Source organism: Drosophila virilis, chromosome X, assembly GCF_030788295.1.
Source record: "Drosophila virilis strain 15010-1051.87 chromosome X, Dvir_AGI_RSII-ME, whole genome shotgun sequence".
In the NCBI taxonomy this organism is placed as follows: Eukaryota; Metazoa; Arthropoda; class Insecta; order Diptera; family Drosophilidae; genus Drosophila; species Drosophila virilis.
In genome coordinates this window covers 29,554,627-29,580,195 of record NC_091543.1, presented here as the reverse complement: position 1 = coordinate 29,580,195, position 25,569 = coordinate 29,554,627, and the positions used below count along the sequence as shown (strand labels likewise).

General features: G+C 38.0%; 1 protein-coding gene across 17 annotated transcripts in view; it reads left to right on the top strand.

The window, feature by feature from the left end:
* The window catches only part of dpr8 (defective proboscis extension response 8), a 402,477-nt gene that overhangs the window by 249,507 nt on the left and 127,401 nt on the right, over window positions 1-25,569 (top strand). For 12 of the 17 annotated variants that reach the window (XM_070208169.1, XM_070208165.1, XM_070208163.1 and 9 more), the window contains 2 exons: window positions 2,574-2,633; window positions 5,338-5,506. In XM_070208169.1, the coding sequence (XP_070064270.1) occupies window positions 2,574-2,633; window positions 5,338-5,506 (229 nt within the window). Of the gene's footprint in view, window positions 1-1,833; window positions 1,870-2,573; window positions 2,634-5,337; window positions 5,519-25,569 lie in introns of those variants that run through there. The other 5 variants (XM_070208167.1, XM_015171300.3, XM_070208172.1 and 2 more) reach the window with 4 other exon arrangements.

Below are 25,569 nucleotides of genomic sequence, written 5' to 3'. Positions count from 1 at the left end.
GATATGATTACAAATATGTTTATTGTAATTATCTGGAATACATTGTTAAATTTTGTGTGTTCATTTATAATTTGTTTCGTTTGTACAAACGAAAGTGGTTCTAATTTTATAACATCATTGCTTACGTAAAAGCTTTGAGTATAATCTAACATATTGTTTGAAATTGAAATTTCATTAATTTGCAGTTCACAATTAGAGATTTTTATTTTATTGTTTCCTTCTATTGTTATTTCGTTATTTATACAATTATGGTTTAACGTAGTTTTTGGTAAATTCCAAGTTAAAATAATTTGTTCAATTTCTGTTTTGTCTTCTTGGTGTAATGTTCCAAATAAGTATTTATATACCGTTCCTACTAAGTATGTTAACTAAACCTCTTTTGCTGCGTTTGGCTATTTTCAAGCCGTTTATTTCTCTGTTTAATTTTTCTACTAGGTATTCGATTTATATTAGGTTATTAAATTCTTTACTTTGTTCAATTAAGTTGTTAAAAGTTTCTTCGGTTTTTGTTATATTAACCGTTAAACAGTGGAATTCGTAATCTGTCGGATTTATATGGTTTACAATTATTGATAGTAATATTATAATAATTTGTTTAAGCTGGTGCTTGTATGTTTTGATCGCTGTCTGTTGTTGACCTGTAATTGTAATATTTGCTTTGATTAGTCTTCTTTTTCTTTTTGAATTTGGTTTTGTAATGTGTTATTTTCCTGCCTCTGTTAGTTTCCTCAAAATGTTTGTCGTCGATTTTTCTTAGTTCTCCTGTTTTCTTGAACGGGGTTGTCGTCTTTGATTTATCTAATGGTTAATGTTTGTACCTAGTGTCAATTTCATAATTTGTTCGTTTTTTGTTGAGGTTATTTATTAGTTTTCCTTTATTAGCTTGAGTGTCATACTCTGGTGTACTTGCGTATATGAATATGTACGCTGGATTTCTGTTAGTCGTTGTGTGCATTGTTTTATGATTGTACGTGTAGAGTATAGTTTCAAATTTTGTAAGTTTATTTTCGACGTCGGAGTCGCTGTTAATGATTCTTAATTTTTCGTTAACTGTCTTATGAAATCGTTCTACGTTGGATATGCCATTTTTACTAGTGGTTATATTAATATTTACTGCTTCTGAGTTTAGCCATAATTGTAAGGCTGTGCACATAAAGGCTGAGTCTTTATGTGCTTTTATTTCGATGGGTTTACCCACTTGGTTGAATACTTGTATTATAGCTCGTTTGGTTTCTAACCAGTCTCTTCTTTTTATTTCTATAAATGATGCATATGTTGAATAGATACCAATGCAAGATAAAAATTGTTTATCTCCTACTATGTAAAAATCCATTACATATTTTTCTCGGATATTAGCGGTTTCCGGAGTTATTTCGAAAGTTAATTTTGTATCCCTGTGTTCTGTTCTTGCGATGTTGCAAATCTCGCATTCATTTATTAAATTTTGAATTAAATTTTGATAATCTGGGAAATAGTGGGTTTCTTTGAACAAATTGATAGTTTTTTCAATTCCTGGATGTAATAATTCTTGATGTTTTTTTAATATTAGTTAATTATATTAATTCATTTTTTACTAGTTTTCATTGCCTTTGCTGAATTATTCGGACTAATTATTTCTAAGTAGGCTTCTTGAAAAATTGGAAAATCTGCATCGTTGTGGAAGTATAGCATACTTTTCTTTGTGCATAAGTATTCTTCTATTAATTCTTTGGCATGCGCGTTAGTCATGTCTTTGTATGTAATTTTTATGTTGGTTTTATGAAAGTAATTCGTAACTTTTGTTTCGTTCTCGGTTCCTTCTTCAAATTCTATTTGTCGATTATAATAATTAAGAGGTCTTTCTGTGATTTGTAAATGGTTACTGTTGTCTTCGTGAGCACTATGTATGGTTGCTCTTGTGCTAATGGTATCTTCGCCTAAGAAGTTTTCGTTTAATTAAATTCTGGACAGAGCATCTGCCACATAATTTTCTTTTCCTGGTACGTATTTAATTTGGAAATCAAACTTATTTAATTTCATGTTAGGTTCGTTGTTATTTCATGTTAGGTTCTTTCATGTTATTTAACCAGACGAGTGGTCTGTGATCCCTAAGGATTTGAAATTGTCGACCAAAAAGATAGGACCTTAAGTATTTAGTGGCCTAAACGCTAATAATTCTTTTTCAATCGTTGAATAATTTATCTCATGCTCGTTGAGAGTTCTACTTGCATAGCACGGCCTTTATTGCCATATTACTTACGTCTGTAGTTAATGAAAATGGTTTTTCGAAATTAGGGTATATTAAAATTGGGTCGGATGTTATGAGTACTTTTTGCTTTTCAAACGCTAATTCGTAGTCTTTGTCATATATGTTGATTTTTGCTCCTGTTTAGTCGGAAATGCGGTCTTGGGTATTCAACCAGGATCCATTTGGATTTGGTGGAAGCCTTTGGCTAGATCAATGGTTGTGAAATATTGACATTTTCAAAGTTTGTCTAATATTTCATCCGTGATCGGGATAGGGTATTTATCATTAATAGTTAATTCATTGAGATTGCGGTAATCTATGACTAACCGGAACTTTTGCTTTCCAGATGCATCGTTTTTCTTTGGAACGATTATTACTGGTGAGCAGTAAGGGGATTTGGATTTATGTATGTTATTTTGTTTTATTATATCGCTTATTTGTTTATTTACTTCCTCATCGTATATTTGAGGATATTTGTATGGACGCTTGTAAATCGGGTCCTGATGTTTTGTTAGAAATTTGTGTTTAATTGTACTAGTGAAAGTCAAATTGTCACCTTCATGGTACTGGATATCACGAAATTCATGTAAACCTTTTTTTTAATTTTTTCTTTTTCTTCTGAGTTTAGGTGCTCGACCTTAAACTTATTGTTTTCTTTTAATTCGTTATTAATAGCGAAGTTAAATGGTTTGTCCTCTGTTGAGGGTGGATCAAGGCACTCTTGTGCGGTCATGTCCTCTTCGACCTCTTCGTCATTATATCTAAAACAAAAGTTAAGGTTACGGATCCTTGTGCAGAGTCTATTTTTGCTTGACATGCTTCAAGGTATTCTCTCCCAATCAGAACATCATAATGCTCTGAGAAGTCGTGAATATAGAATTTTGGCTTACCTGGACAAATTTTGCTTGCTCCTAATCGTTTGCTTTGTTTTAATTCAATAACACCATTTATGGTGTGGGCCTTTAATGTTTCGTTGTAAACTGGAAAATTTAAGCTGTTTGTTTTCATTAGATTTATGGTTGAACCTGTGTCAATGACACATTTAAGAACTTCGTCATTCAAAATCAATTTTATGAATGGATTTCTTCTGTTCGTTTCGAGGCTCGCTGATGAAAATTTTCGGATGTGTCCATTTTCATCTGTCCACTGTTGCTATCTCTTTGACGTTTAGTCGGAGGGTTTGGCGCATTCAAGCGTGAATGGAACTGATTTTGATAGTTTAAAGGATTTTGGTATCTACCTTGACTTAATTTCTGTTGAAACTCGTGGTGAGCTTTCTGATTGTCTTCGGAATTATTGTGCTGTTTATTTTGTACGTGATAACTCTGATTCGTGTTGGAATAGCCACTTGAACTGGTGGTTGGGTTAGCATTTTGCTGATAATTTCCCATGATCCTACGATTGTTATTTTGATTCCCCTGAACATTATTATTTTTAGGGTTTTCAAGTTAGTTTAGTTTAGTGTAATACACTTTTTTTTTCGTTTGATGATCTTTTTTTTTTTTTTAAACAGCTTTGAGTTTGTAGTTCTTGAACTTTTTAGTTCTTTGATTTTGCACTTTTTATTTCTTTGGACTTTGTTTCTGCACTTTGTACATTTAATTTAGCTTATAGTTTGTGATTGATTATTGTTTTATTGTTTTTTTTTTTCTTTTGTGTGTGTCTTTAAAGGACCCAGCAATAAAGATTGCAGGGATCAAAAGTATGCAAAGCCAGTCGTTATTAACTGTAGTAGCTTTATTGGCCAAAGGGTCAATGTTATTAGGCTACTAGTGACCCAAAATTTCTAGTGCGGATACCTATTCAAGAAAACGTTTGTTACACACCGACAACAATTTCGTTCGCGATTGTGCGATTGTGCGTTAGATCTGAGAATTAATTATCCTTTAGTGATCTTTACTTTTTCCCGACGTATCCTACCGGCTGCGCCAATTAAGTTTTACACGTTCAGTTACTATAAAAAAAATATATATCAATTTTTTATTTTCACTAACGGCTACTTTTGCTGAGTACATTCAGATTTGCTACTGTTGCGATCGCTTAGCAAACTTCGCTTTGAGAGAGCTTGAGTCAAAATTGAGTGAAGTTTGAGCTGCGACAGCAATTATGCGTGGGATAGTGCTCTGATGGGAAAATTGACAGTGGCGTGATATTTAGGGTGAATTGCTTATGTCTACCAAAGGGGGACAGTTTGATCTTGACCAAAGTCGATGTTATCACCAGGCTCTTTGTTTACAATAATAAATGTTTATATTTGTGCTTATGCTTATGTGCTAAGATATGTTAAATGCTGGGTGCGACTATGGATATGTCACTATATATATGTACATCAAGTATCTTTAATTTTATACCTATCGCCACCTCCACGGTGGTAGGCAGAGCTATAAATCAATTTAATAACCCAACTTATATTGCCCACCAATTTTAGCCATAATTTCAATCCAATTGACTTTTTGAGAATACAATAAGATATACTGTACAAAATTTCGTTAAGATCGGTTCAGAACAAACCAAAGTTATATTTTACTGCACAATTTGATGGGATGCAAAATCCAAGAATTTCTCAATACATGTACCCACACATTCATGCGCGTCTGCTTCGAATAACATATACTTACCAACAGCATAGGAATTGCGATTCTTTTTTGTGCTGCTATGTTAATTCGTTTTTTTTTCAATAATACTTAATTATTGGTGTAGCTCTTAAGTAGAGGCATAGCAAGTGTTACGGTCTGTTGCGAGTTCGAGCCCTACAGAGGAGACTTTTGTTTTTGCTGGTGTGGCTGTTGAGACGTCAGCCAGTAATGCGGTCAGTGGCCAGTTCGAACCTTGTCAAGAGAACTCTTTTGTAAATTTATCTTTATTACTTCAAACGAGCGCATTGCGCGAACTGCATTTGGTGTCGGAATAAGAGGGTTTAGGGTATTCCCTAGTCGGGAGCTCCCGTCTTACTTATTTTTATTTAAAATGTATTTATTTTTTGACCCTTTTTGACTATCCCAGTTTCTTACTTCATCTTTAAGCTACATTATAAATTCCGTTTGAGACCACCTCTTCCCAGTTATATGTTCTAAGCTACCCATCTGAAACTAATGTATTTTTCATTTCAGGTTATAAATTTTGATTCACCGCGAGGTGGCATATCATTGGTCACCGAAAAAGGTGTGTTGACCACCAGCCGGCTGCTAGTGCAGAAGGCTATCCAACAAGATTCTGGGCTTTATACATGTACACCATCGAATGCCAATCCGACGTCGGTGCGGGTGCACATCGTCGATGGTGAGTAGCACGGTATGCAACAACTTTCGTTTCCACGCTCTTCTTTCTTTAGTAATATTGTTGGAATATTCTGATTTAAGCATTTACTATCGCATGAAAAATCACGTGTGTGAATATTTCAGTCGGCGGCAACCAATTTCGTAATACTCGCTCATAGTCCAATAACAGGTTAATTTAGTTGATGGGATTGAAGATGTTTTCTTTTGCTTGTTACAAACATGTGCACAGGAACACTATAATCCTTTTTAAAATGTAGGCCAAATATGATTTTATAATTTGTTTTCATACCCTAATCTTAATTTCGAAATGCCAGCCCTCAAGCAGTGCCGCTAGCCCCGTACAGTTTACAACACGATGAACCTGCTCAACGAACGAAGTTCGCAGATAAGCATGTAGGTATTCGGGCTGTATGGGACCTTATCTCTTGTTGGCATCTTGGCGACAAATCCTTGCTCTCCAGAGCCAAAAAGTAGCCAATATCAAGGAAAACCTGGAAAGCCGCCACATCTGTAACACGACTGCGTCAGGGTGAGCCTTTGTTAGTTTCTCATCGACAGCGTCTATCCCAGACGCCTTGCATAACTTTAACCTCTTAATTTGCGTTCGCACTTCATGCTCCACCACAAGCCCGATGATGCATTCCGACAATTTTATCTTTCGAGAGTTGAATAACGTTGAATAGTGAGATCGCTCGCATCCCCGAAGTGATGACGGTCGTCCAATGCCAGTGGCAACAAATACAGAAACTGCCTATTAATGCGGATAAGACAAAATAACAAAAACATGGAATTTAAGCAACAAGCGGCTGACGACTGCAGCATCACCGCCAAGACGCTTAAAATTGCCTCAAAGAAGCGAGAAGGCCATTTAGCTCATTCACATGCAAAGAATCCATAGCCCTTGCGGGCTCCAAGTCAACTCTAGTGCTTTCAGGTCTGCTTACATACACTGAATCAACACTTAAAATATCACTTCCGTTGCTTTTTATTATAAATAATAACAATTGGTTTTTGTCTGAGGAAAAACTCACAAAAAAGATTTAGAAGTCAAACGCACTGTAAACTAAATGAGTGGCGCCATTTAAAAGAAGTACGTAGCTCTTCTCAGGAGTTTCGGTTCAGGGGGTCGCGCTACGAGAACATTGCCCACAGTAATAATAAATATAAATGAAAAAGAAAGGCTTTCTTCTGCACGACGTAGATCTAATACCCTTGCAGACCCAACCTTTTCATAATTCTTATAGTACTTTGCCCGTATCTAAGAAGCACAGGGAAAATAGTAAATGCCGAGTTTGGTCAAGATATCTTGATAAACAAAATGTTTTTTCATAAAAAAACCTTATTTTCCACCGATCGTTCCTAATGCAGCTATATGATATAGTGGTCCGATCTTAATAGGATTTTGCATATATATGAGGAGTATAGTAAAACAAACAAATGCCGAAATTGGTCAAGATATCTTGATGAACAAAATGTTGTTTCATACAAAAACTTAATTTTCGACCGATCGTTCCTATGACAGCTATATGATATAGTGGTCCGATCCAGCTGGTTTTGGCATATGTGCTGCGTGCAACAGTAAGAGGGGCTTCTGCAAAGTTTCATCCCGTCCTCCTCCATCCCCCTTCATTTTTGCAAAATCTTATTTAAATCGGACTACTATATCATATATCTGCCATAGGAACGATCGGTCGAAAACAAGGTTTTTGCTTAAAACCCTTTTTTTATCAAGATATCTTGCCCAAACTCGGCATTAACTATTTTCCCTGTGCTTCTTAGATACTGGCAAAGCACTATAAGAATTATGAAAAGGTTGGATCTACAAGGGTATTAGATCTTCGGCGTGCCGAAGATAGCCTTTCTTTCTCGTTGAGTTTTGGAACAAAAATTTTACGGCTTTATGTAAATTAAAGAAATCCGATCAGCTGGTTATTTTAAAAAGCGGTAATTAACTACTGAACTAATTCAGCGATTAGTGAACTAAATCGGTCATTTAATTCACTCGTTCACGGTCAGAAATAAACGAGTGCACTTATTCAGCAAATTGAACTAGAAATTCCTACTCTAATTCAAATATGGTGTTTTGTATGTATATTCACACACAAGCAAACACAGCTGCTTCCACGGCCCTCATTGAGCAGAAGCTGAAATTACATTCCATTTGTAGCTTTTTTGCTCTCTCGGCTGTGAGAGCGCAATGATACAGATTTCGTGTGCGTTCTCAATTTTCAAAAAATGAAGCTGCATAGAAACATTTTGTTTTATGGCGTTACTCATCTTAGTCTTTATTCTTTTTGTCTTTGCCCAGTCGATATAGCCGGGTCCGCCTGTCTGTTTTTATGCGAAGTAGTCTCTCAGTTATCAAGCAATCGTCATGAAACTTTCTGATGCTCGCAGTACATATGACGGAACCGGCTGGATCGGACGACTTTGTCAAATAGCTGCCATAGAAACTACCGGTCGAAAATGAGGTTCTTGTATGAACAAAATTTTGCTTTTCGAGATATCCTAAGCATTCTAGGCATTAACTATTTTACCAGGGACTCTTAGATACGAGCACAGCATGATGAGCTTTATCAAAAGGTTCGGAGCTAGGGTATTAGTTTCGGCGTATCGAAGATAGCCTTTCTTTCTTGTTATACCCTTGAAGAGGGTATTATAATTTGTTCGTGATATGTCGAACGCATAGAAGGAGACATCTCTGACCCCATAAAGTATATATATTCTTGATCAGCACGAATAGCCGAGTCGATCGAGCCATGTCCGTCTGTCGGTTTTTATAAAAACTAGTCTCCCAGTTTTAAAGCTATCTTAATGAAACTTTGCCGAAGTTACTTTTTCTGTTGCACGCAGCACATATGCCAAAACCAGCTGGATCAGACCACTATATCATATAGCTGCCAAAGGAACGATCGGTCCAAAATTAAGTTTTTGTATGGAAAACTTGTTTGTCATTCAAGATATGTTGATTAAACACGGCATTTAAAGACTTCACTATGCTCCCTTCATTTTTGCAAAATCTTATTTACATCGGACTACTATATCATATATCTACCATAGGAACGATCGTTATGAAAAGGTTGGGTCTGCAAGGGTATTAGATCTTCGGAGTGCCGAAGATAGCCTTTCTTTCTCGTTATGCCCTGAAACCATTAAAATGGGTATTAGGGTATATTGTATTTGTGCAAAATCCAAATGTATGTAACAGGCAGAAAGAAGCTTCTTCTACCCCATAAAGTGTTTATATTCTTGTTCAGCATCAATAGCCAAGTCGATCTAGCCATGTCCGTCTGTCTGTCCGTCCGTCCGTCCGTCCGTATGTATAAACGCAACGATCTCAGAACCTATAAAAGCTAGAGACTTGAAATTTTAGATGTAGGTGCTTGTTTCCGATAGTCGATAACTTACTCCGTTTCTAAGCAATCGATAAAAATCGATTTGTTTTTTGAGCAAATTGGGTAAATAATAAGAGCTAGAGCCACCAAACATGATATGTTGCTTCTAAAATAGAATATATAGATGCATTGAATGTTGGAAGAAGAAAGTTAAGGAGCTCCCGACTAGAACCTCTTACTTGTTTAATATTTAACAAGTAAAAGATTCTAGTCGGTAGCTCCCAACTAGGTAATACCCTGAACCAAAGACAATATAAACACTAAGATGAGTAACACTAATACAACAAAATGCTACTATGCAGCATGATTTTTTGAAAATTGAGAACGAAAACGAAATCTGTAGCATTGCGCTCTCACAGCCGAGAGAACGAAAAAGCAAAAAATAGAATTTGCTCTCAGCTTCGGCTCTGTGAGGACCGTGCAAGCAATTATGTTTGTATACGTGTGAATATTTGAATGTGTTGTTATCCACTGCTCTGGGCAAGTCTCTGACTGGCAAAGAAACAAGTTTCTTAGTTTGTTAGCGCAGATCACGACCTACCCAAAATGCATTTTGTGTACTGAGGTTGGCTCCGTGCAAAATATGTATTTTTAAGTCGATGGAAATATTTATGTAATTTTTTATATTTGAAATTATTAATTAAATTATTATTTTTAAGTAATACAAAATAAATTAAGGAAATAAAAGTGCAAATTTGTTGTTTTCAAACATACATTTAATTAATTTTTATTTTTTTTAATTTTATTATTTTTTGTTCGAATTATAAAGAACAAAGTCGCCGCTCGAATTAGCTACCGATGCAAAATCAATACCCAGGGAACACCGCGAGGACGCCATTATAATTATAATGGGGTCATAGCTAAATATGACCTTCGAGTCGACTTAAAATGTAATTGTATTTTTTAGCACTCTTTTTATTTTTTAATTGGAGAATAAAAATAATATTCATTTAATTTAAAGAAATTATGTAAGTATTTTCGTCGACTTAGAAATACATATTTTCTGCGGAGCCAACCTCAGTACACAAAATGCATTCATATATCAACACAAATTTGGGACAGGTCATGATCTGCGCTAAAAAAACTAACAAAATCAATTTCTTGCCAGCTAAAGCCAGAGCAGTGAATAACAACACATGCATACATACTTTAAAGTTCTTATGCATGTATAATTCACGCATACAACGAAAGGTGCACGCACGCTATTGGCTGAGACAAGAACTTTTCTCGAGCATACACTGTCAAAAAAGAAAAGTAAAATCATTCTATATGTGCTATTTTTATTAGTTATTGCGCAAGAAGCGCCTTGTGTAAAAATTATATAAGTTCTTAAATTTTCCTGTAAAATTAATTGTTAATATCTAGGGTAATATATCATTTAAAAAAAGCATGCATATCATGGATAAAGCATAAGCACTTTGCGTCGATCGTAAGTTATAAACTTTTTCGCTCAATGTACTTCGAAAACGAAGCGACGCAAAGCAGCATCGACCAACTTTGCTGAAGGCTGGCGACTAACTTCGTAGCTCGTGTCAGCATCAGCAAGCCGCGCCTTCGGCATTCGTTCGACTGGTCTTTGGAGAACGAACAACCAGTCGGCTGGAATGCCGTACGAAGCCTCAAAGGCCAGATGAAAGGCCAGGCTAGAAATTTTGCGTCCCATTCAAATGTATGGGCGTTACTCATCTTAGTGTTTATATTGTCTTTGCCAGAACCCTCTGATTCAACACCAGATGCAGTACGCGCAACGCGCTTCTTTGAAGTAATAAAGATAAATTTAAAAAATAAAGTTCCCTTTGGCAGAGTTTGAACTCTCAACAGCCATAATTTTCCTGGTAGGGCTCGCAACAGCCACACCAATAATTAAGTATTATTGAAAAAAAAAAAAACAAAAACGAATTAAAATAGCAACACAATTGCAATGCTGTTGCTATATGTAACTCGTAGCAGACGCGCAAGAATGTGTGCTTACATGTATTAAAAAATTCTTGGATTTTGCAACACATCCACTTGCGCAGAAAAAGAAAACTCTCGTTTTTCTGAACCGTATTCTGTATTCTCTCAATTGCAATAAAATTATTGTATAAATTTGTGGCAATATAAGTTGGGTTATTAACTTGATTTATAGCTCTGCGGTGGTAGCGTTGAGTAAATAAACCAAATTATGCTACCCACCAACATAAGCCACAAATTAAATAAATTTGTGTTTTTGAGAATACTTAAATATTCTACAGCACAAAATTATGTACTGTAGAAAGTTTCATCAAGATCGGCCAAGAAACACAAATTTATTAAATAAATATATTTTGGATGGCCTCTTGCTTTCGGCAGGTAACGCAAATTGCAGGAATTACTGTGTACATGTACGCACACACACACACATTCATGCGCATTTTTCTTGAATTCAATCAACAGCATTGCAATTGCGATTCTACTGTTTTCTGTGCTGTTATTTTACTTCGTTGTTGTTTCAATAAGATTCAATTATTGTCGAGGCTTTTGATTAGAGGCGGCGGTAAGTGCAGCGGTCTGTTGCGAGTTCGAGCACTATAGAGGAAATTATTTTTTTTGGGCGTAGAGTCGGTAGCAAGTAATGCGGTCAGTTGCAAGATCGAACCCTGCCAAGGGAACTTTTTTTTTAATTTATCTTATTTGGTGTTTGAAGAAGAGGGCTTGGGGAGCTCCCGACTATTAATTCATACTTGTGTTTTAATATTGTTTTTTAATATTGTGTTTGAATTAGAACCCCAACACTAAACGCAAGTCCGACACCAATTCGAAGCAGAAACATGGACGAAATCACTCACCAACAGATAATGAATTTAATAGGAGAGGAACTAGGTTACCCATACTTTTACAGAACCTTAACCCCAAACCAATAGATTTCGCTTTCAAGAAAACTGTGCAGATCTGTATAGGGCACCAGATATAGAGAAGAGTACTAAAGAATATACTGGCGATCCAGTAGGATTTAATTCCTGGGGAAAAGGTGTAGAGCAAATTTTACAAATATTCTCCGAAGACGCCGAAAAAGGCACTCACAACTATTTTGCCATATTACACACAATTCGTGTAAAAATTGAAGTATGTGCCGATAAGATGCTCGATTCATAGAATGTACCTTTGAATTGTGATACCATATCAACGTGCCTCACTCTTCACTTCGCGGACAGATGCGATATCAGCACATTAGAATACCAAATGACTCCATTAGTGCAGGGTATTCATCAATCAGTCGAAGACTTTTACCAAGTCGTCTATAAATACTTGTCATTAATCCCAAACAAGATAAGTTCCATGCATTTGGGTATGGAGGCAGAGATAATTATAACAAAATCATACAGGGACATAGCGTTAGGCTCATTTTTTCGAGGAATAAAGGAATCCGAAGACTTACCATCGGCTCTGCACTTTTGCCTAAAACTACAAAATCAAATTTATAGAATAGCCAATGCCAAGAAGAATTTTAACATTAGAATTCCTGAACAAAGACTGGTACCAGCACCACGTGCTGGTCATCGACAACCCCTTTTAGCCCCAGCACGAAGGGCACTACCAACGATTGTACCAAAATACACCACTCATATGAATCGAAATAATAATTCTGGTCATAAACCCAACCCCGCACAACCAACTATAGCACGCGTTAAGAATCACTCCAGTCATTCCGTGGCTGAATTCTCAATACCAACAATTCCAACAGTCCGCCCCACCTCGGCCAATGGGATTTAAACCACATCCAATATCAGAGCCTATGGAAGTTGATCAAAGCTCCTATCAAGGATGGTCAATTATATAAATAGACCACAACTTGAAGTAGGTAAAAGACCTCCTATTCCTTTGACCCAAACTGATAGAGACAAATGGCATTTAATATACAGGCCGGAGAGGAAAGGCAAGTCGAAAATGACACCACCCAAAGAGAATACAAACAAGCTATGTTAGAGTACGAGACCCAAGAGGGGTACGAGTTCACTTTGGAGGAATATACCGAACAATCAACTGAAAACGAGGAGACCAACAATACCATAGACTATTCAACATTACATTTTTTAGAAAAACGGACCAAATTTCGTGTGTAAAATAAGGAGCGGACAAACACTCAAGATACTAATAGATACAGGCTCAAACAGGAACTACATTCAACCAAAATTTGTTTCTAGCCCGAACGCAAAAATCTTTTAAGCAGTCACCATAGGTGGGAGTGTACTCATTACACACAACAAAGTTGCCAATCTGTTTAACTACCCAAAAATAAATGTTGAATTTCTTATGTTGCTCACACTTACATCGTTCGATGCCATCTTAGGAAGCGATAGTTTAAAAGATATTAAAGCAGAAATTAAATTAAGCAAAAAATCATGACTATAAAAATTCCATGGGCACATGAGCCTATAAAAATGAAAAAATACCAAACCATCAATAGTATAATCCCCAGAACAGACCATTTAGCAGAGACACAAAAGAATTCCTTGGACAGATTAATTAAGTACTACCCAAAACTCTTTACCAACCCTAATTAGAAAATTGACAAATTGACTTACACTACAAACGTTTAAGCAGAATTAAGAGCTGCGAATGATTCACCAGTACACTCAAAAGTCTAGCAGTACGATCGAACCAAAGAACCAGTAAAGACTTGCAAACGAGTACAAGAGATATTTGTCAAACAAAATACCAGTTTAGGAACAAACTCTCTCCAAGACTTAAAAAGAAAATAGTACAAGAAGATAGAGGTACTTCCGTAATTTCCGAATCAGGAAAAACAATTCACAAAAGCAATATTTAAGGTTCATAATTTTGTAGACTGCTGGCTATATTAAGACAATAATGTGGGTTTGTGGAAATAACCAATTATGCGTGCAGACCATATCAACGTATCGCAACATGATCAAAATGTTGACCATGCGTCCGCAACATTTTTGTAGCTGAAGCTTAGATTTTTTTGGAACTCAGCGATCACGCCACCCGCGGAAATTACATTGTCGCCTTTGCCATTGTTAGGTTTTATGCAGACATGGATTTGACTTAAGTTTCAGTTCTAAAATCAGTTTTGACTAAAACAGACACGTTCTCCTGCAAATAAGATTTCTTTATTCAACATTACTGGGACCAACTGAGACGTTCCCAAGACGATTTCATTATTTCACCTAAAGGGAAATAGCTTATATAACAACACGTTTTAATACTTATGTGTTTCTTACCCGATCTGGATGAAATTTTCAAAAGTAGATCTTATTGAACTATCGAGTTTTTATATATTCTCAAAAGGTCAATTGTATAAAATTGTGGCTTAAAATGGTGGGCAATACAAATTTGTGTATTTACTTGATTTTTAGCTATGAGGTGCTAGGGGGGAGATGGTGATAACTATAAAACTAAAAATACCTCAAGTATGTTGACAATAGCTCTTTTAACATACCAAACTTGCTCAAAAATAAGGATTTCGATATCGATTTTTATCGATTACTTGGAAACGGGCAAGTTATCGAATATCGAAAACAAACTCTTTCTGCGCGGGAGGACCTGCAGCTTAAATTACAAGTCTCTCTTATTTGTTCTAAGAATCTTGCGATCATACATACGAACAGAGTCACAGACGGAGAGACGGTCGGACGAAAACACAGACGGCCACGACTAGATCGACTCGGCTTTTATTGCGGGTGAAGCATAATACTAAGTATATGGGGTCGAATATACTTCTTTCTACCTGTTACATATATTTGCACAAATACATTATACCCCTCTTACCCATTTTAAATGGGTTCAAAGTATATTAAGAGCATCATCTTTATAAACTAATGTCACGCATAGATACACATTGGTGTAATTTTATTTTTTTGAGAAGCTTGAGTGCTCTCCAAAGCGCACCTGAAGCGGCTACTATTCATTGTGAACAATCATGTGACCAACACAGCCGAAACGGTCGAGAAAGCGGTGAATAGCTTCTGCAAAAACATAATGTCCACATAGTGATGTGAGTGCAATAAACTGCGACTTGCCAACATTAGCGAGCATCCAAAATCAGTTGGTGCAGTTCTTCTCGTCGACTATGTTCAGACATTGCAAAAGCATGGTCACGGATGTTACTGATCCAAACGAGCAAAGAAAATATGTTGCAGCAGAGCACAGCCAAACCCATAGAACAGGACTATTATTTCCCAAGATGCTAAAGCTAGCAAACGAATTCAAGGCCAATTTCAGGAACTGCAATTAAGGAACATATGATCGGCACCAGCCCCGTCATGTGTTGGCGTAAAGTACACAAAGACATTTTCTTAACGGACAGGAAATATTTTTGGACTTCTGTTGATCAATTTTCTAAATTCGCGGTGGTTACACCGATACTATCTAGGACAATCACAGACGTTAAGAATAGATCTTTGCTCGCAAAAAAAGCTAGAAGCAGATTTTGGATCAACACTTGTGATTAAGGGGAAGGTGAACCATGTGGTCACTTATTTTCTTGTTTGACATTGGAAAAAATTAGCTTAATAAGTCCCACCATATTAGACACATCAGATTCACATGTAGTTTTGAGCCCTGAAATCATAGAGGTAAGCTTAAATATCGTAAAGCTACTATTTTGCCTGTTTTTGACAACAGCATCATCATTAATCATTATCTTCATTCATCTGAAGAACGACATGGTAGCTGAATGCGACATGGGAGCAGTGGCGATCAACTTGTGCCGCCCATAACTTCTGCACTGCATTCTAGAGGATTGATGCACTGTGAATCACGAACAAGCTTCTTAAAACAATAGAATAGATGAATGACGAGGTAATCATTGTTAACGAAAGCGAGGCAACGGCTCAAGTCGACGGAGATAAGCAAACCACCATTAGTGGCACTTTTTCGTAACCTTCAAGATGACTGCAATGACTCCAAGTTTGACAACCGCAATTGCATCCCAAACAGAGTGCTAACAGAAGCAGCAATGCCCATGATCAACTTCACTGGGTACCACAAGATTTTGAGTTTACCTAACCTTTAAAAGTTAAATGAGCTTAACCTACGCTACATGAAGAGGATAGAGGCTTCCGTTACCCAAAAGCCACTGATGTTAATCGGCAAAGGCTTCGCCGTGTTTTCTGCTGTCTCCGTCATTATAACCTTGTTGCGCCACTGGAGGAAGAAGCAAAGAGATAAAGAGGGAGACGTTGGCAGCACTATCCAAGGCCAAGGACGCTCTGGGCACTATCGAATCACATTAAGAACTATAATTTTTTACACTCAGACAAGAGCTGAGTAAGCTCCCAGTGTCCGTTTCGACAATGCAGACCTTGAAGCGGAAATCATATTGCGTGATCTTGCATGAGGCTTAAGGTTAGCACTATTGGTAACGTCTGCAGCGCTGTCACCAGCCGTGAGACACTAGACCTTAGCTTTCTGGTTCATTGAAAATAATAATTTAGTCCCAGCTTAGTAACGTAGCACGACAATGCTCAAAAAAATATTGACTCCGGCCAAGACCCATAATATAACCAATTGTAAGCGTCTGGCAATCTCAACCCATTGCCATTCACAGCGAATCGATAATTAGGCGAAGAAGTATCGAGTTAAGGATCACGGGAGAAAAAGCAGCAAGCTAATAAAGAAGGAGGACGGACGCTTATTAAGAATCTAAGACGTAAATCTTTGTGAAGTTAACGCATTATACTATTCTATCCTTACTTATGTTTGTATAAGCATATCTCACTCAGTCGACCTGACCGTTTCTTTCCGTTCAGAAGTGGGATAGATATATCTATGTATGTACATAGATATGCCGTGTTCGCCTACACGCATATACAAACACATGCAGAGAAGAAACGCATAAAAGTCTGGAGGAGAAGTTTGCAGTGGGATATGTTCCCAAAGGTCTAAGTGACAAAGATTACTGCAAGCTGGGATAAGTTCCCTCGCTCTTAGCGTCAGACTGTTTCATAAGTTGGAATACGTTTCCTGCAGCGTCGGTGTGTATAAGTACAGATAGAATGCCCTGTATGTACGCATGTGCTGGTGAATTTCACCAGGGAATTTAACCATCGAATTTCACAACTTGAGCTAACATTGCGATTGCTGTTGCGGAGAAGCAATTCACAGAAGAGTTGGCATCATTTTGTACGAGCACTTCGTAGACAAAAATTGAAAAGAGATAATAACAAATTTGGAAATATGCAAAGGATAGGAGATTTAAAAGTTGATCAGCTAAAATTCCTGTTGCGCGAGCGAGAATTGTCGACAAGTGGCACACGGGATGAATTAATTCGTCGATTACAGGAGCATGAAGGCTCAGATGAAGTTGAAATGCCACATGCCCCTCGGCAAAGCCATGGTGAAGAGGGAGGATCACTTTATCAGCTACAGAATGAAATAAAAAGGTTAAGCGAAACTATGAGTCGGTTTATAAGCATGCAATGCGCTAGTGCCAGTGGACAAATGTCGAATTCGCAGCCGGCTATAAACAACTTAGTGCAAGATACAGGAAGCGAGGTGGATGATGAGTATCAACAAAGCAACAAAGGAAATTGCTAACACGTTGCCTGAACTTTACCCGACAGATGAGAATACCATTTCAGTCAATAAGGTTCATTGATCGTGTCAACAAAGTGGTCGAGGCATATCAATGAGACGAAAAGTTTTTAATGCTCGCAATCTACACTCGACTCAAAGGTCCAGCCAGAATGTGGTTTGACTCTTCGCCATGACGTCATACGACTTCGCACGACTATGCAGACGCACTTCGCGACGAATTTGGTGTTACACCAGATGAAGCAGAAATCAACTACGCCATGGCAAAATCGATGAGACATCCAAAAGAGACAATAAAGGAATATTGTTTTCGTATGTCCGCCCTGGGAGTTCGATTTAATCTTAGCGAGGCAGCTGTAATACGGTACACACGATCAGGTCTTCAGCACCGTGAACTGCAGCAGAGTATCGCAGCAATGCACTTCTCAACAATGAAGCAGATGCGAGAAACGGCGGAATCCTATTTTGCCAATCGAGGAAGACAACATGAAATGAGAGACAGCACATCTCTAAAGAGCACAGCACAGCACAGAAAAAGATTCAGACAATGAAACCAAAGGCAACACTCAAATGTTATAATTGCAACGAGTTTGGTCACTTTGCAAATCAGTGTCCAAAAGAACCGAAATGTCAGCGCTGTACCAATTACAACAAATTCCACCCGAGTAACGTCAAGTGCAAGTCAGCAGAAGTAAATGTAAATCGTCTTGGTGCCATAAATAGAGACAACCGATTCTCTAAACGGATAATTGTCCAAAAACAACCGTACGTCGCTTTTATAGATACTGATAGCCAAGTAAGTATGGTTCGCAAGTCGGTTGCTCAGTATATTAATGGGGATCATCAAAAATGCTCAATTCGTATAAGAGGCATTTGCGGTGGTACACGATTTCTAACTGAATCTAAGATTTTGGATATATGGACCGACGAAAGGATCGTTAAGGCCCAAGTTTACATCGCCGATGATGGGATCTTACAGGAAGACTTCTTGCTGGGACAAGATGTTATTAACGATGCGCACCTCACGTTTACCTTCACAAATGGAAAAACGGCTTTTGAGAGCAAAAAAGCAGTTCAGCATACAGAAACAAGTGATTCCAAGTTTGCTAAGCTTCTTTATAATTTTAAGCTTAAAACTGATAAAGTCCGAATGCACACATTATTGGACAAGTATACTGATGTGTTTTCAAGTGGTCTAGAAGGAATTGGCCGCACAAACGTCATAGAAGCCAGAATTACCCTTGAGGGAGGACCGAAGCGAGATATTGTCACCGCCAGGATTGATGAACTCATGCAAAAAGATATAATCGCTATGTCAACATCCGAGTATGCCAGTCCTATTGTACTAATCAAGAAGCAGAATGGAGGTGATAGACTATGTGTTGACTACCGTCGTCTCAATAAGCTCATTAAGAAGGAAAACTTTCCAGTTCCCAACATCGAAGAGCATATACAAGAAGCCAAACGATTTAAATATTTCTCATCGTTGGATTTAAATAGCGGATATTATCAGATTGAAATAGGCCCTGATAGTCAGAAGTATACAGCATTCATTACAACAGATGGACTTTTTGAATTCAAACGCATGCCATTTGGATTGAAGAACGCGCCAACTGTGTTTAACCGACTTATGGCAGAAATTCAAAAGCGCGTTCGTAAAGGTGAAATGCTGCACTATATGGATAATATTCTTATTGGAGGCAACTCATTGGACGAAATGCATGAAAAGCTTGCGCGTGTCCTACAGGTTTTGAAAGAATGCGGCTTGACATTGAAAGTCGACAAATGTGAGTTATATAAGCAGACAATAACATTTTTAGGACATCAGATACATCCAAAAGGTATCAGTTCAGGTGAAATAAAGACCAGTGTCATATCTTTGTTTGCTGAGCCAAGCAACGTGAATGAAGTAAGAAAGTTTTTGGGTCTAAGTGGATATTTTCGAAAATTTGTAGCAGGTTATGCTATAATATATGAGCCATTACGAATGCTACTATGTAAAAAACAGCAGTTTATATGGAATCGACAGCAGAAGGATGCATTCAACGAATTGAAGAAATGCCTCGTATCTAAACCAGTGCTTACAAGTTGGATGCGGATCACGAGTTACACACGGCTGCAAGCTCTATTGGATTAGCCGGAGTGCTGCTACAGGTGGAAGATGGCCAACTTAAACCAATAGCCTACTTTAGTCGAGCAACTTCTAAGAGCGAAAGACACTTACATAGCTATGAGCTTGAAGCATTAGCTGTGGTCGAATCTTTGGAGTGTTTTAAGTATTACGTCAGTGGAAAACAAATCAGAGTAATTACTGATTGTAATGCATTAAGAATATCAATGGAAAAACGGGAGCTTATACCACGAATTGCGCGATGGTGGTTGCGTATTCAAGAGTTCGATATCGAAGTAATTCACCGATCAGGCTCTGGAATGGAACATGTCAATGCTTTAAGCCGTGCTCCATATGAGATGGAAACATCCAGCTTAAAGATATCCAAAACAATCATGGATGAACCGGATTAGTTATTTCCTATACAACTTCAAGATGAAAAGATCCAAAAACTTTTAACCGATATGAAATCCGCCAAAGTAACCGAAAATGACGAGTATGTCATTGAACTAGATCGGCTCTATCGCAAATACAACAACAAATTCTTGTGGGTTGTGCCTAAGCAGCTACGGTATCAGATCCTTTATGAATGTCATGATAAATCAGGTCATATGAGCGTTGAGAAAACAGTGGGCCGTATAACAAATTTATTTTGGTTTCCACGCATGCGAAATTATGTCAAAGGGTATATAAAGTCCTGTGTGGGCTGCGCATTTTTTAAGCAACGAGGTGGTCGCAAAAAGGGACAATATCATTATGACGACATCAAGCCAATACCATTTTCAACGGCTCATATCGACCACCTGGGACCATTTCCAAAGAGTTCGAAACGCAACGAGCACATATTTGTTTGTGTCGATGCATTTACCAAATTTACGATTATGCGCGCCGTTAAAAGCACAGCAACCAAGCACGTCATCGATATCCTCAAAGAAGTAACCAGCTATCTGGGAGTGCCACAAAGGATTGTCTCCGATCGAGGTATAGCTTTTATCTCAAAAGATTTTGGAAAGTTCTGTACAGACAATAATATTAAACACGTCCTTAATGCTGTTCGAACACCCAGAGCCAACGGACTTCACAACGCACTAACAGAATCATCTTGTCAATGTTGCTGCCTATGTCCGAAAATGAAAAGCGTTGGGATTAAAAGATGCACTCCATCCAGTGGAGTATTAACACGATGGTTAACAAATCTACTAACTGTACTCCGTTCCAGCTATTATATGGTTACGAGCCTCGGGACATTAAACAAAACACTTTAGTGAAATTGCTCCAAAACCAGAATCCTACTATGCTGACAGATACCGAATTAAAACAACTAAGAAGCGACGCTGCCCATCGGGTCAATGATCATCGAGCTGAAGCTAAAAGACGATATGACGCAAGACACACCAAGCCGAAAGTGTATAAACCTGAAGATATTGTTTTGGTCGAAAATGAACCATGCAACACGGGCATGTCATGCAAATTAGATCCACATTTCAAAGGACCCGTTATAATCAGCAAAGTTTTGCCAAAGGACCGATATCTTGTTGAGGATATCCCGAATGCCGAGCGAACACAAAAACATTATAAATCAGTGTATTCGTCAGACAAAATCAAACCATGGTGTCAGTTACCGCCAGAGGAGCCCGACGAGGATGAAGACTCCGTTGATGACCAAGTAAACTCATCTCGCGAGGACGCTTCGAGTGTCAGGAAAGCCGAATGTAAACATCTGGCAATCGCAACCCATTGCCATTCACAGCGAATCGATAATTAGGCGAAGAAGTATCGAGTTAAGGATCACGAGAGAAAAAGCAGCAAGCTAATAAAAAAGGAGGACGGACGCTTATTAAGAATCTAAGACTTAAGCAAATCTTTGTGAAGTTAACGCATTTAACTATTCTATCCTTACTCATGTTTGCATAAGCATATCTCACTCAGTCGACCTGCCCAATTCTTACACAATTAACCTATTAACAACCAGTATACAGAAATTCCACCAAAATTTCATCTCTATATAAAAAAAACTGTTCATTTTATAACATAGGTGCCACGGGCAAGGCCGGGCTATACCCGCTAGTATTTATATATTTTCAAAAAGACAATTGCTTTAAAATTGTTGCTTAAATTTGTCGGAAATTCCAATTTGTATGAAATTCGTCGTATGCGGAAACTAGCAGAACCAACGTTCAAAATTTGAAGTCTCTGGCTCTTCTAGGTTCTGGGATTAACCCGTTTATACATTCGGACAGACGGACGAAGAGACAGGCGAACATGTCTAGATCGACTTGACTACTTATTATTGCTGATAAGGAAAACATATATATTTTATGAGGTCGCAAATGCTTCCTTTTGCCTATTATATACATTTCCATAAAAATTATACTAAGCCTATTTACCCATGTTCAATGGGTTCAGAGTATAAGAGAATTAAAAAGAAAGATATTTTCGGCACAGCGAAGATTTTATACCCTTGTAGATATTTGCCTTGAGATTATGCAGATATGTAAGAACCGTGAAGCTCTTAACTGTTGAGTTTGTTCAAAATATCTTGAAAATAGGAGTTTTTGCCATACAAGAACCTACATTTTGACCGATCGTTCCAACGGCAACTATATGATACTGTTGTCCAATCCCGCAAGTTGTGATATATATTGACGCGACACCAGTGGGCCCTCTTGTGAGCCCTGGATAGGATTTTTGCCATCATGAACTTCTGATCACTCTTGATAAACACAATGACCAGATACATATTTTGTTGGCTGTTTCGTTTGGTTCAATCTTGTTGATGGTATCAATTAGATCTCTAAGACTTGAGGCTGAATATTTAGGCATATCAGAATTTTTGAAAGTGAGAAATTGTGTTAAATAATATTAGGACAACTTTTTTATAAAAGGGGCTTCAAATTTGATAGATAATTTTCCTTATTGCTTTCTAAAATATGACCTTCAACTGCCGTGCCCAGTATTTCACCAGATAAGCATTAAATTAACGTTTGAATATTTCAACATGTGCTCCAGATTTTCAAAACTACACGTAAAGATTGCCCGATTTCTGCTCTGAAATCCTGATTAGAAAAACACCTGCATGAGAAAGTACAGTGCTATCTATTAGTGACTGCTGATTTAATGCACCATTATGAGCATACTGAGGACGTATGAAAACTGAAACGAGGCTAAAAAGCTTATGGTTTTTTTTTTTGCTTTTGGATATCACTTCTTATTTAAAATACAGCTTGCATAATAATTATTTTCTTGTAAAAACAGCATTTTCAAGAATTTTAAAATCATAAAAAATAAATCCCAGCATCGATCGGTATCCCTACAACCTTTTTAGAAGTTGCCACAGATCTTGGGGATTTTGTTCATTTTGTCAGAAATCCGTGGTCTAGATTTTAAAGAAAATAATTCTTTTAATGGAAAGACGTGTTTCATGGGGAAGGGCCATTGGAGCTAAAATATAAAGAACCATAGGTTGCCTTTGGGTGCCCTGTGTTTTCTCAGTGCGGAGTGCAATGGGAGTGTTTTGCTTGCCTGATTCGCTCGGAGAGAATCCGTCGGTCGTTAACCGAGATATGCAATTGGACAAAAACTAGGGCGACAATATTAATGTGTGCATAGGCAGATTTCCGCATTGATCTCGTTGCTGCCCATGACAACGGGGAGGTTGACTGCTTCCATGGGGATCGATCGTTTTTTGTACATTCCTGTGTGTGTGTATGTCTAGTACAGCACTGACAAAAATTCTCATATAATGACAACGACACTAGCCTAATTCGCCCCAACGCATAATAAATGAATCGTACCGTGATTAAAACAATCAAAACTATAAAATTTAACTTACCTGCCTCTGGCAGCCTAAGCTACGTGATTGAAACAATCAAAACTATAAAATTAAACCCCCTTTTTTTAATTACTCCCATATAATAATTTTGGCGAAAAATATCTACAAATGCCGTCCAACAGTCCACTTTATTTAGACGACGAGTACACTGCAACACAAATCTATCACCTAACGGAACCCAAGCCATCCCAAGACAACTGTTGAAAGTCCAATATCTTACCGAATAATGCAGGCACCAAAAAAAGCAGCCAAATCCGTTTGTTAGCCCAGTGATGTAGAGAATAGCCAAATGGACATATCGGTGCCGTTGACAGAGTAGATAAGTGCGCGAAAAAACATCCACATAGCACGTAGGCCAGAAGACAAAAATACGCAAAACAACAACCTACCACGCATCTGCAACTAAGGTGGCCAGAATAACTGTCTGAAGGCATCGTCAGCTGTGTCATATTTGCTTGGAAAGATTAAGATCAAGATCAAGATTAAAGATATTTCTGCTCAAATGGCAGAAAAATGACACCACGTCGTGCGGATAGATATCCCACGTAGCCGGGTCAACAATGGCCATTCAAAATGACAATAGTTGAGAATAGAAGAATTGCTTTGCTCCCGGTCAGTAATCTTTTGCCAGCGTCCTACACGGAAATCAGCCTGGCAAGCATCGCCAATAGAGTCTTCTCCACGATATGGATGTGGACCTTCTCACGTAGGCCCACTTTTGCTCCCGGATCAGCCCCAGAGTGCCGAGCTACACCATGCACACAGTACATAACCCAGAAGACAGCCAACATGGAGGAGCAGCAGTCCTGATTAGGTCGACATTGTACTACCATTAAAGTCATCCTGCCACTGCCAGGATCCGACAGAAGCGATTTCAACCTCGCGTCAGTATACTGCCCATAGGTCTTCCAAGTGACAGAGGCGCAATGTTAATTCATCTTCGACAGGCTCAGCCAAAATTCCAGGCAGCGGGAGAGTGGAATGCCAATGGGGAAACCACCAGATGTGCGCCAGTGCGAAAACACTCTTCTCTGTAATCGAAACCGAAGGTATTGAAATCATATCCACTGGAGAGTCTATATGCTATCTATATACCTACTGCAACTCCAAGTGCACTTGACTTAAGGCTCTACAAAGGATGCAGACAAGAAGACCTGAGGATAAAAAGCTTGCTAGACTGCGGATAACCTTCCATTATTGATCGAGCCAGAGGAGCCTCTTAAACAGGTCATCATCATTCGCAAACGCTACGCCGCTCTCATCCGGACCTTTCTCGCGGGCACGTTATAGCTTAACATCGCAATAAATGCGGCAAGTGGAAAAATCACAAGTGTAGCCAGACACACATCTCAGCACATCCACGAACCTAGATGTTTAGGAGCTCCCCACTTGGCAGAAGCTGGTAGTCTTCTTACGGTCAAAGGGCGTCTGACGAGGCTGTACATCCACAACGGCTATCCCTCATCAAGCCCCATCTTAGAATCTTTTCCGGTCTGCAAAATTGCAGCAGCACTGTCAGTTTCTGGTTGCAATAGTAGAGCTGCGCAGATTGCAAACAGCAATCACAGTGCACCTTGTTGCCGCTCGCAAACATTTTTGTAATCATATAACTTATATCAATGAAGTTTTCATTAATGAGCGTGCTAATGGCCCACTTATCATGTTTGGTGATTTTAATCTATCGAGCACCTCTTGGTCATTATCCACCGCCTTTTACCTTTAGCAAGGCATGTCTTTATAGACAGCATGGTAAATCTTTCGTTGTTTCAAATAAATTTAATTTCTAACAATTTTAATAGAACACCTGATTTTGTATTTGCCAATGTGTCTGAGTTAAACTGTATCTTTTCGTTATAATGCATATCATTCTACTTTGGACGTTGCAATTATCCATTGCATTTCTAATCCACAATCAATGGTGAATAACAAGTATCGACGTTGCTTTCGCAAAGGAAACTATTCAATATTCAACGTCATACCTGATTGGTCTTGCTTATATGACACCGTTGATATGAAAACTTCTCTTAACCTGCCCTAAAGCTCTTATTTATTATAAGTCTGGGTTGGCTTCATTAAATACTCTATTGCCAATTTAGTCTTCCGTTTTATGAATTCTCAATGTTATCAGAACTACCTCCTTCGTAACAAAAGGCAACTGACTCAAAATACGATACACTTTTATAATTTCGTAAGCTTAAGGCGTAAAGCTA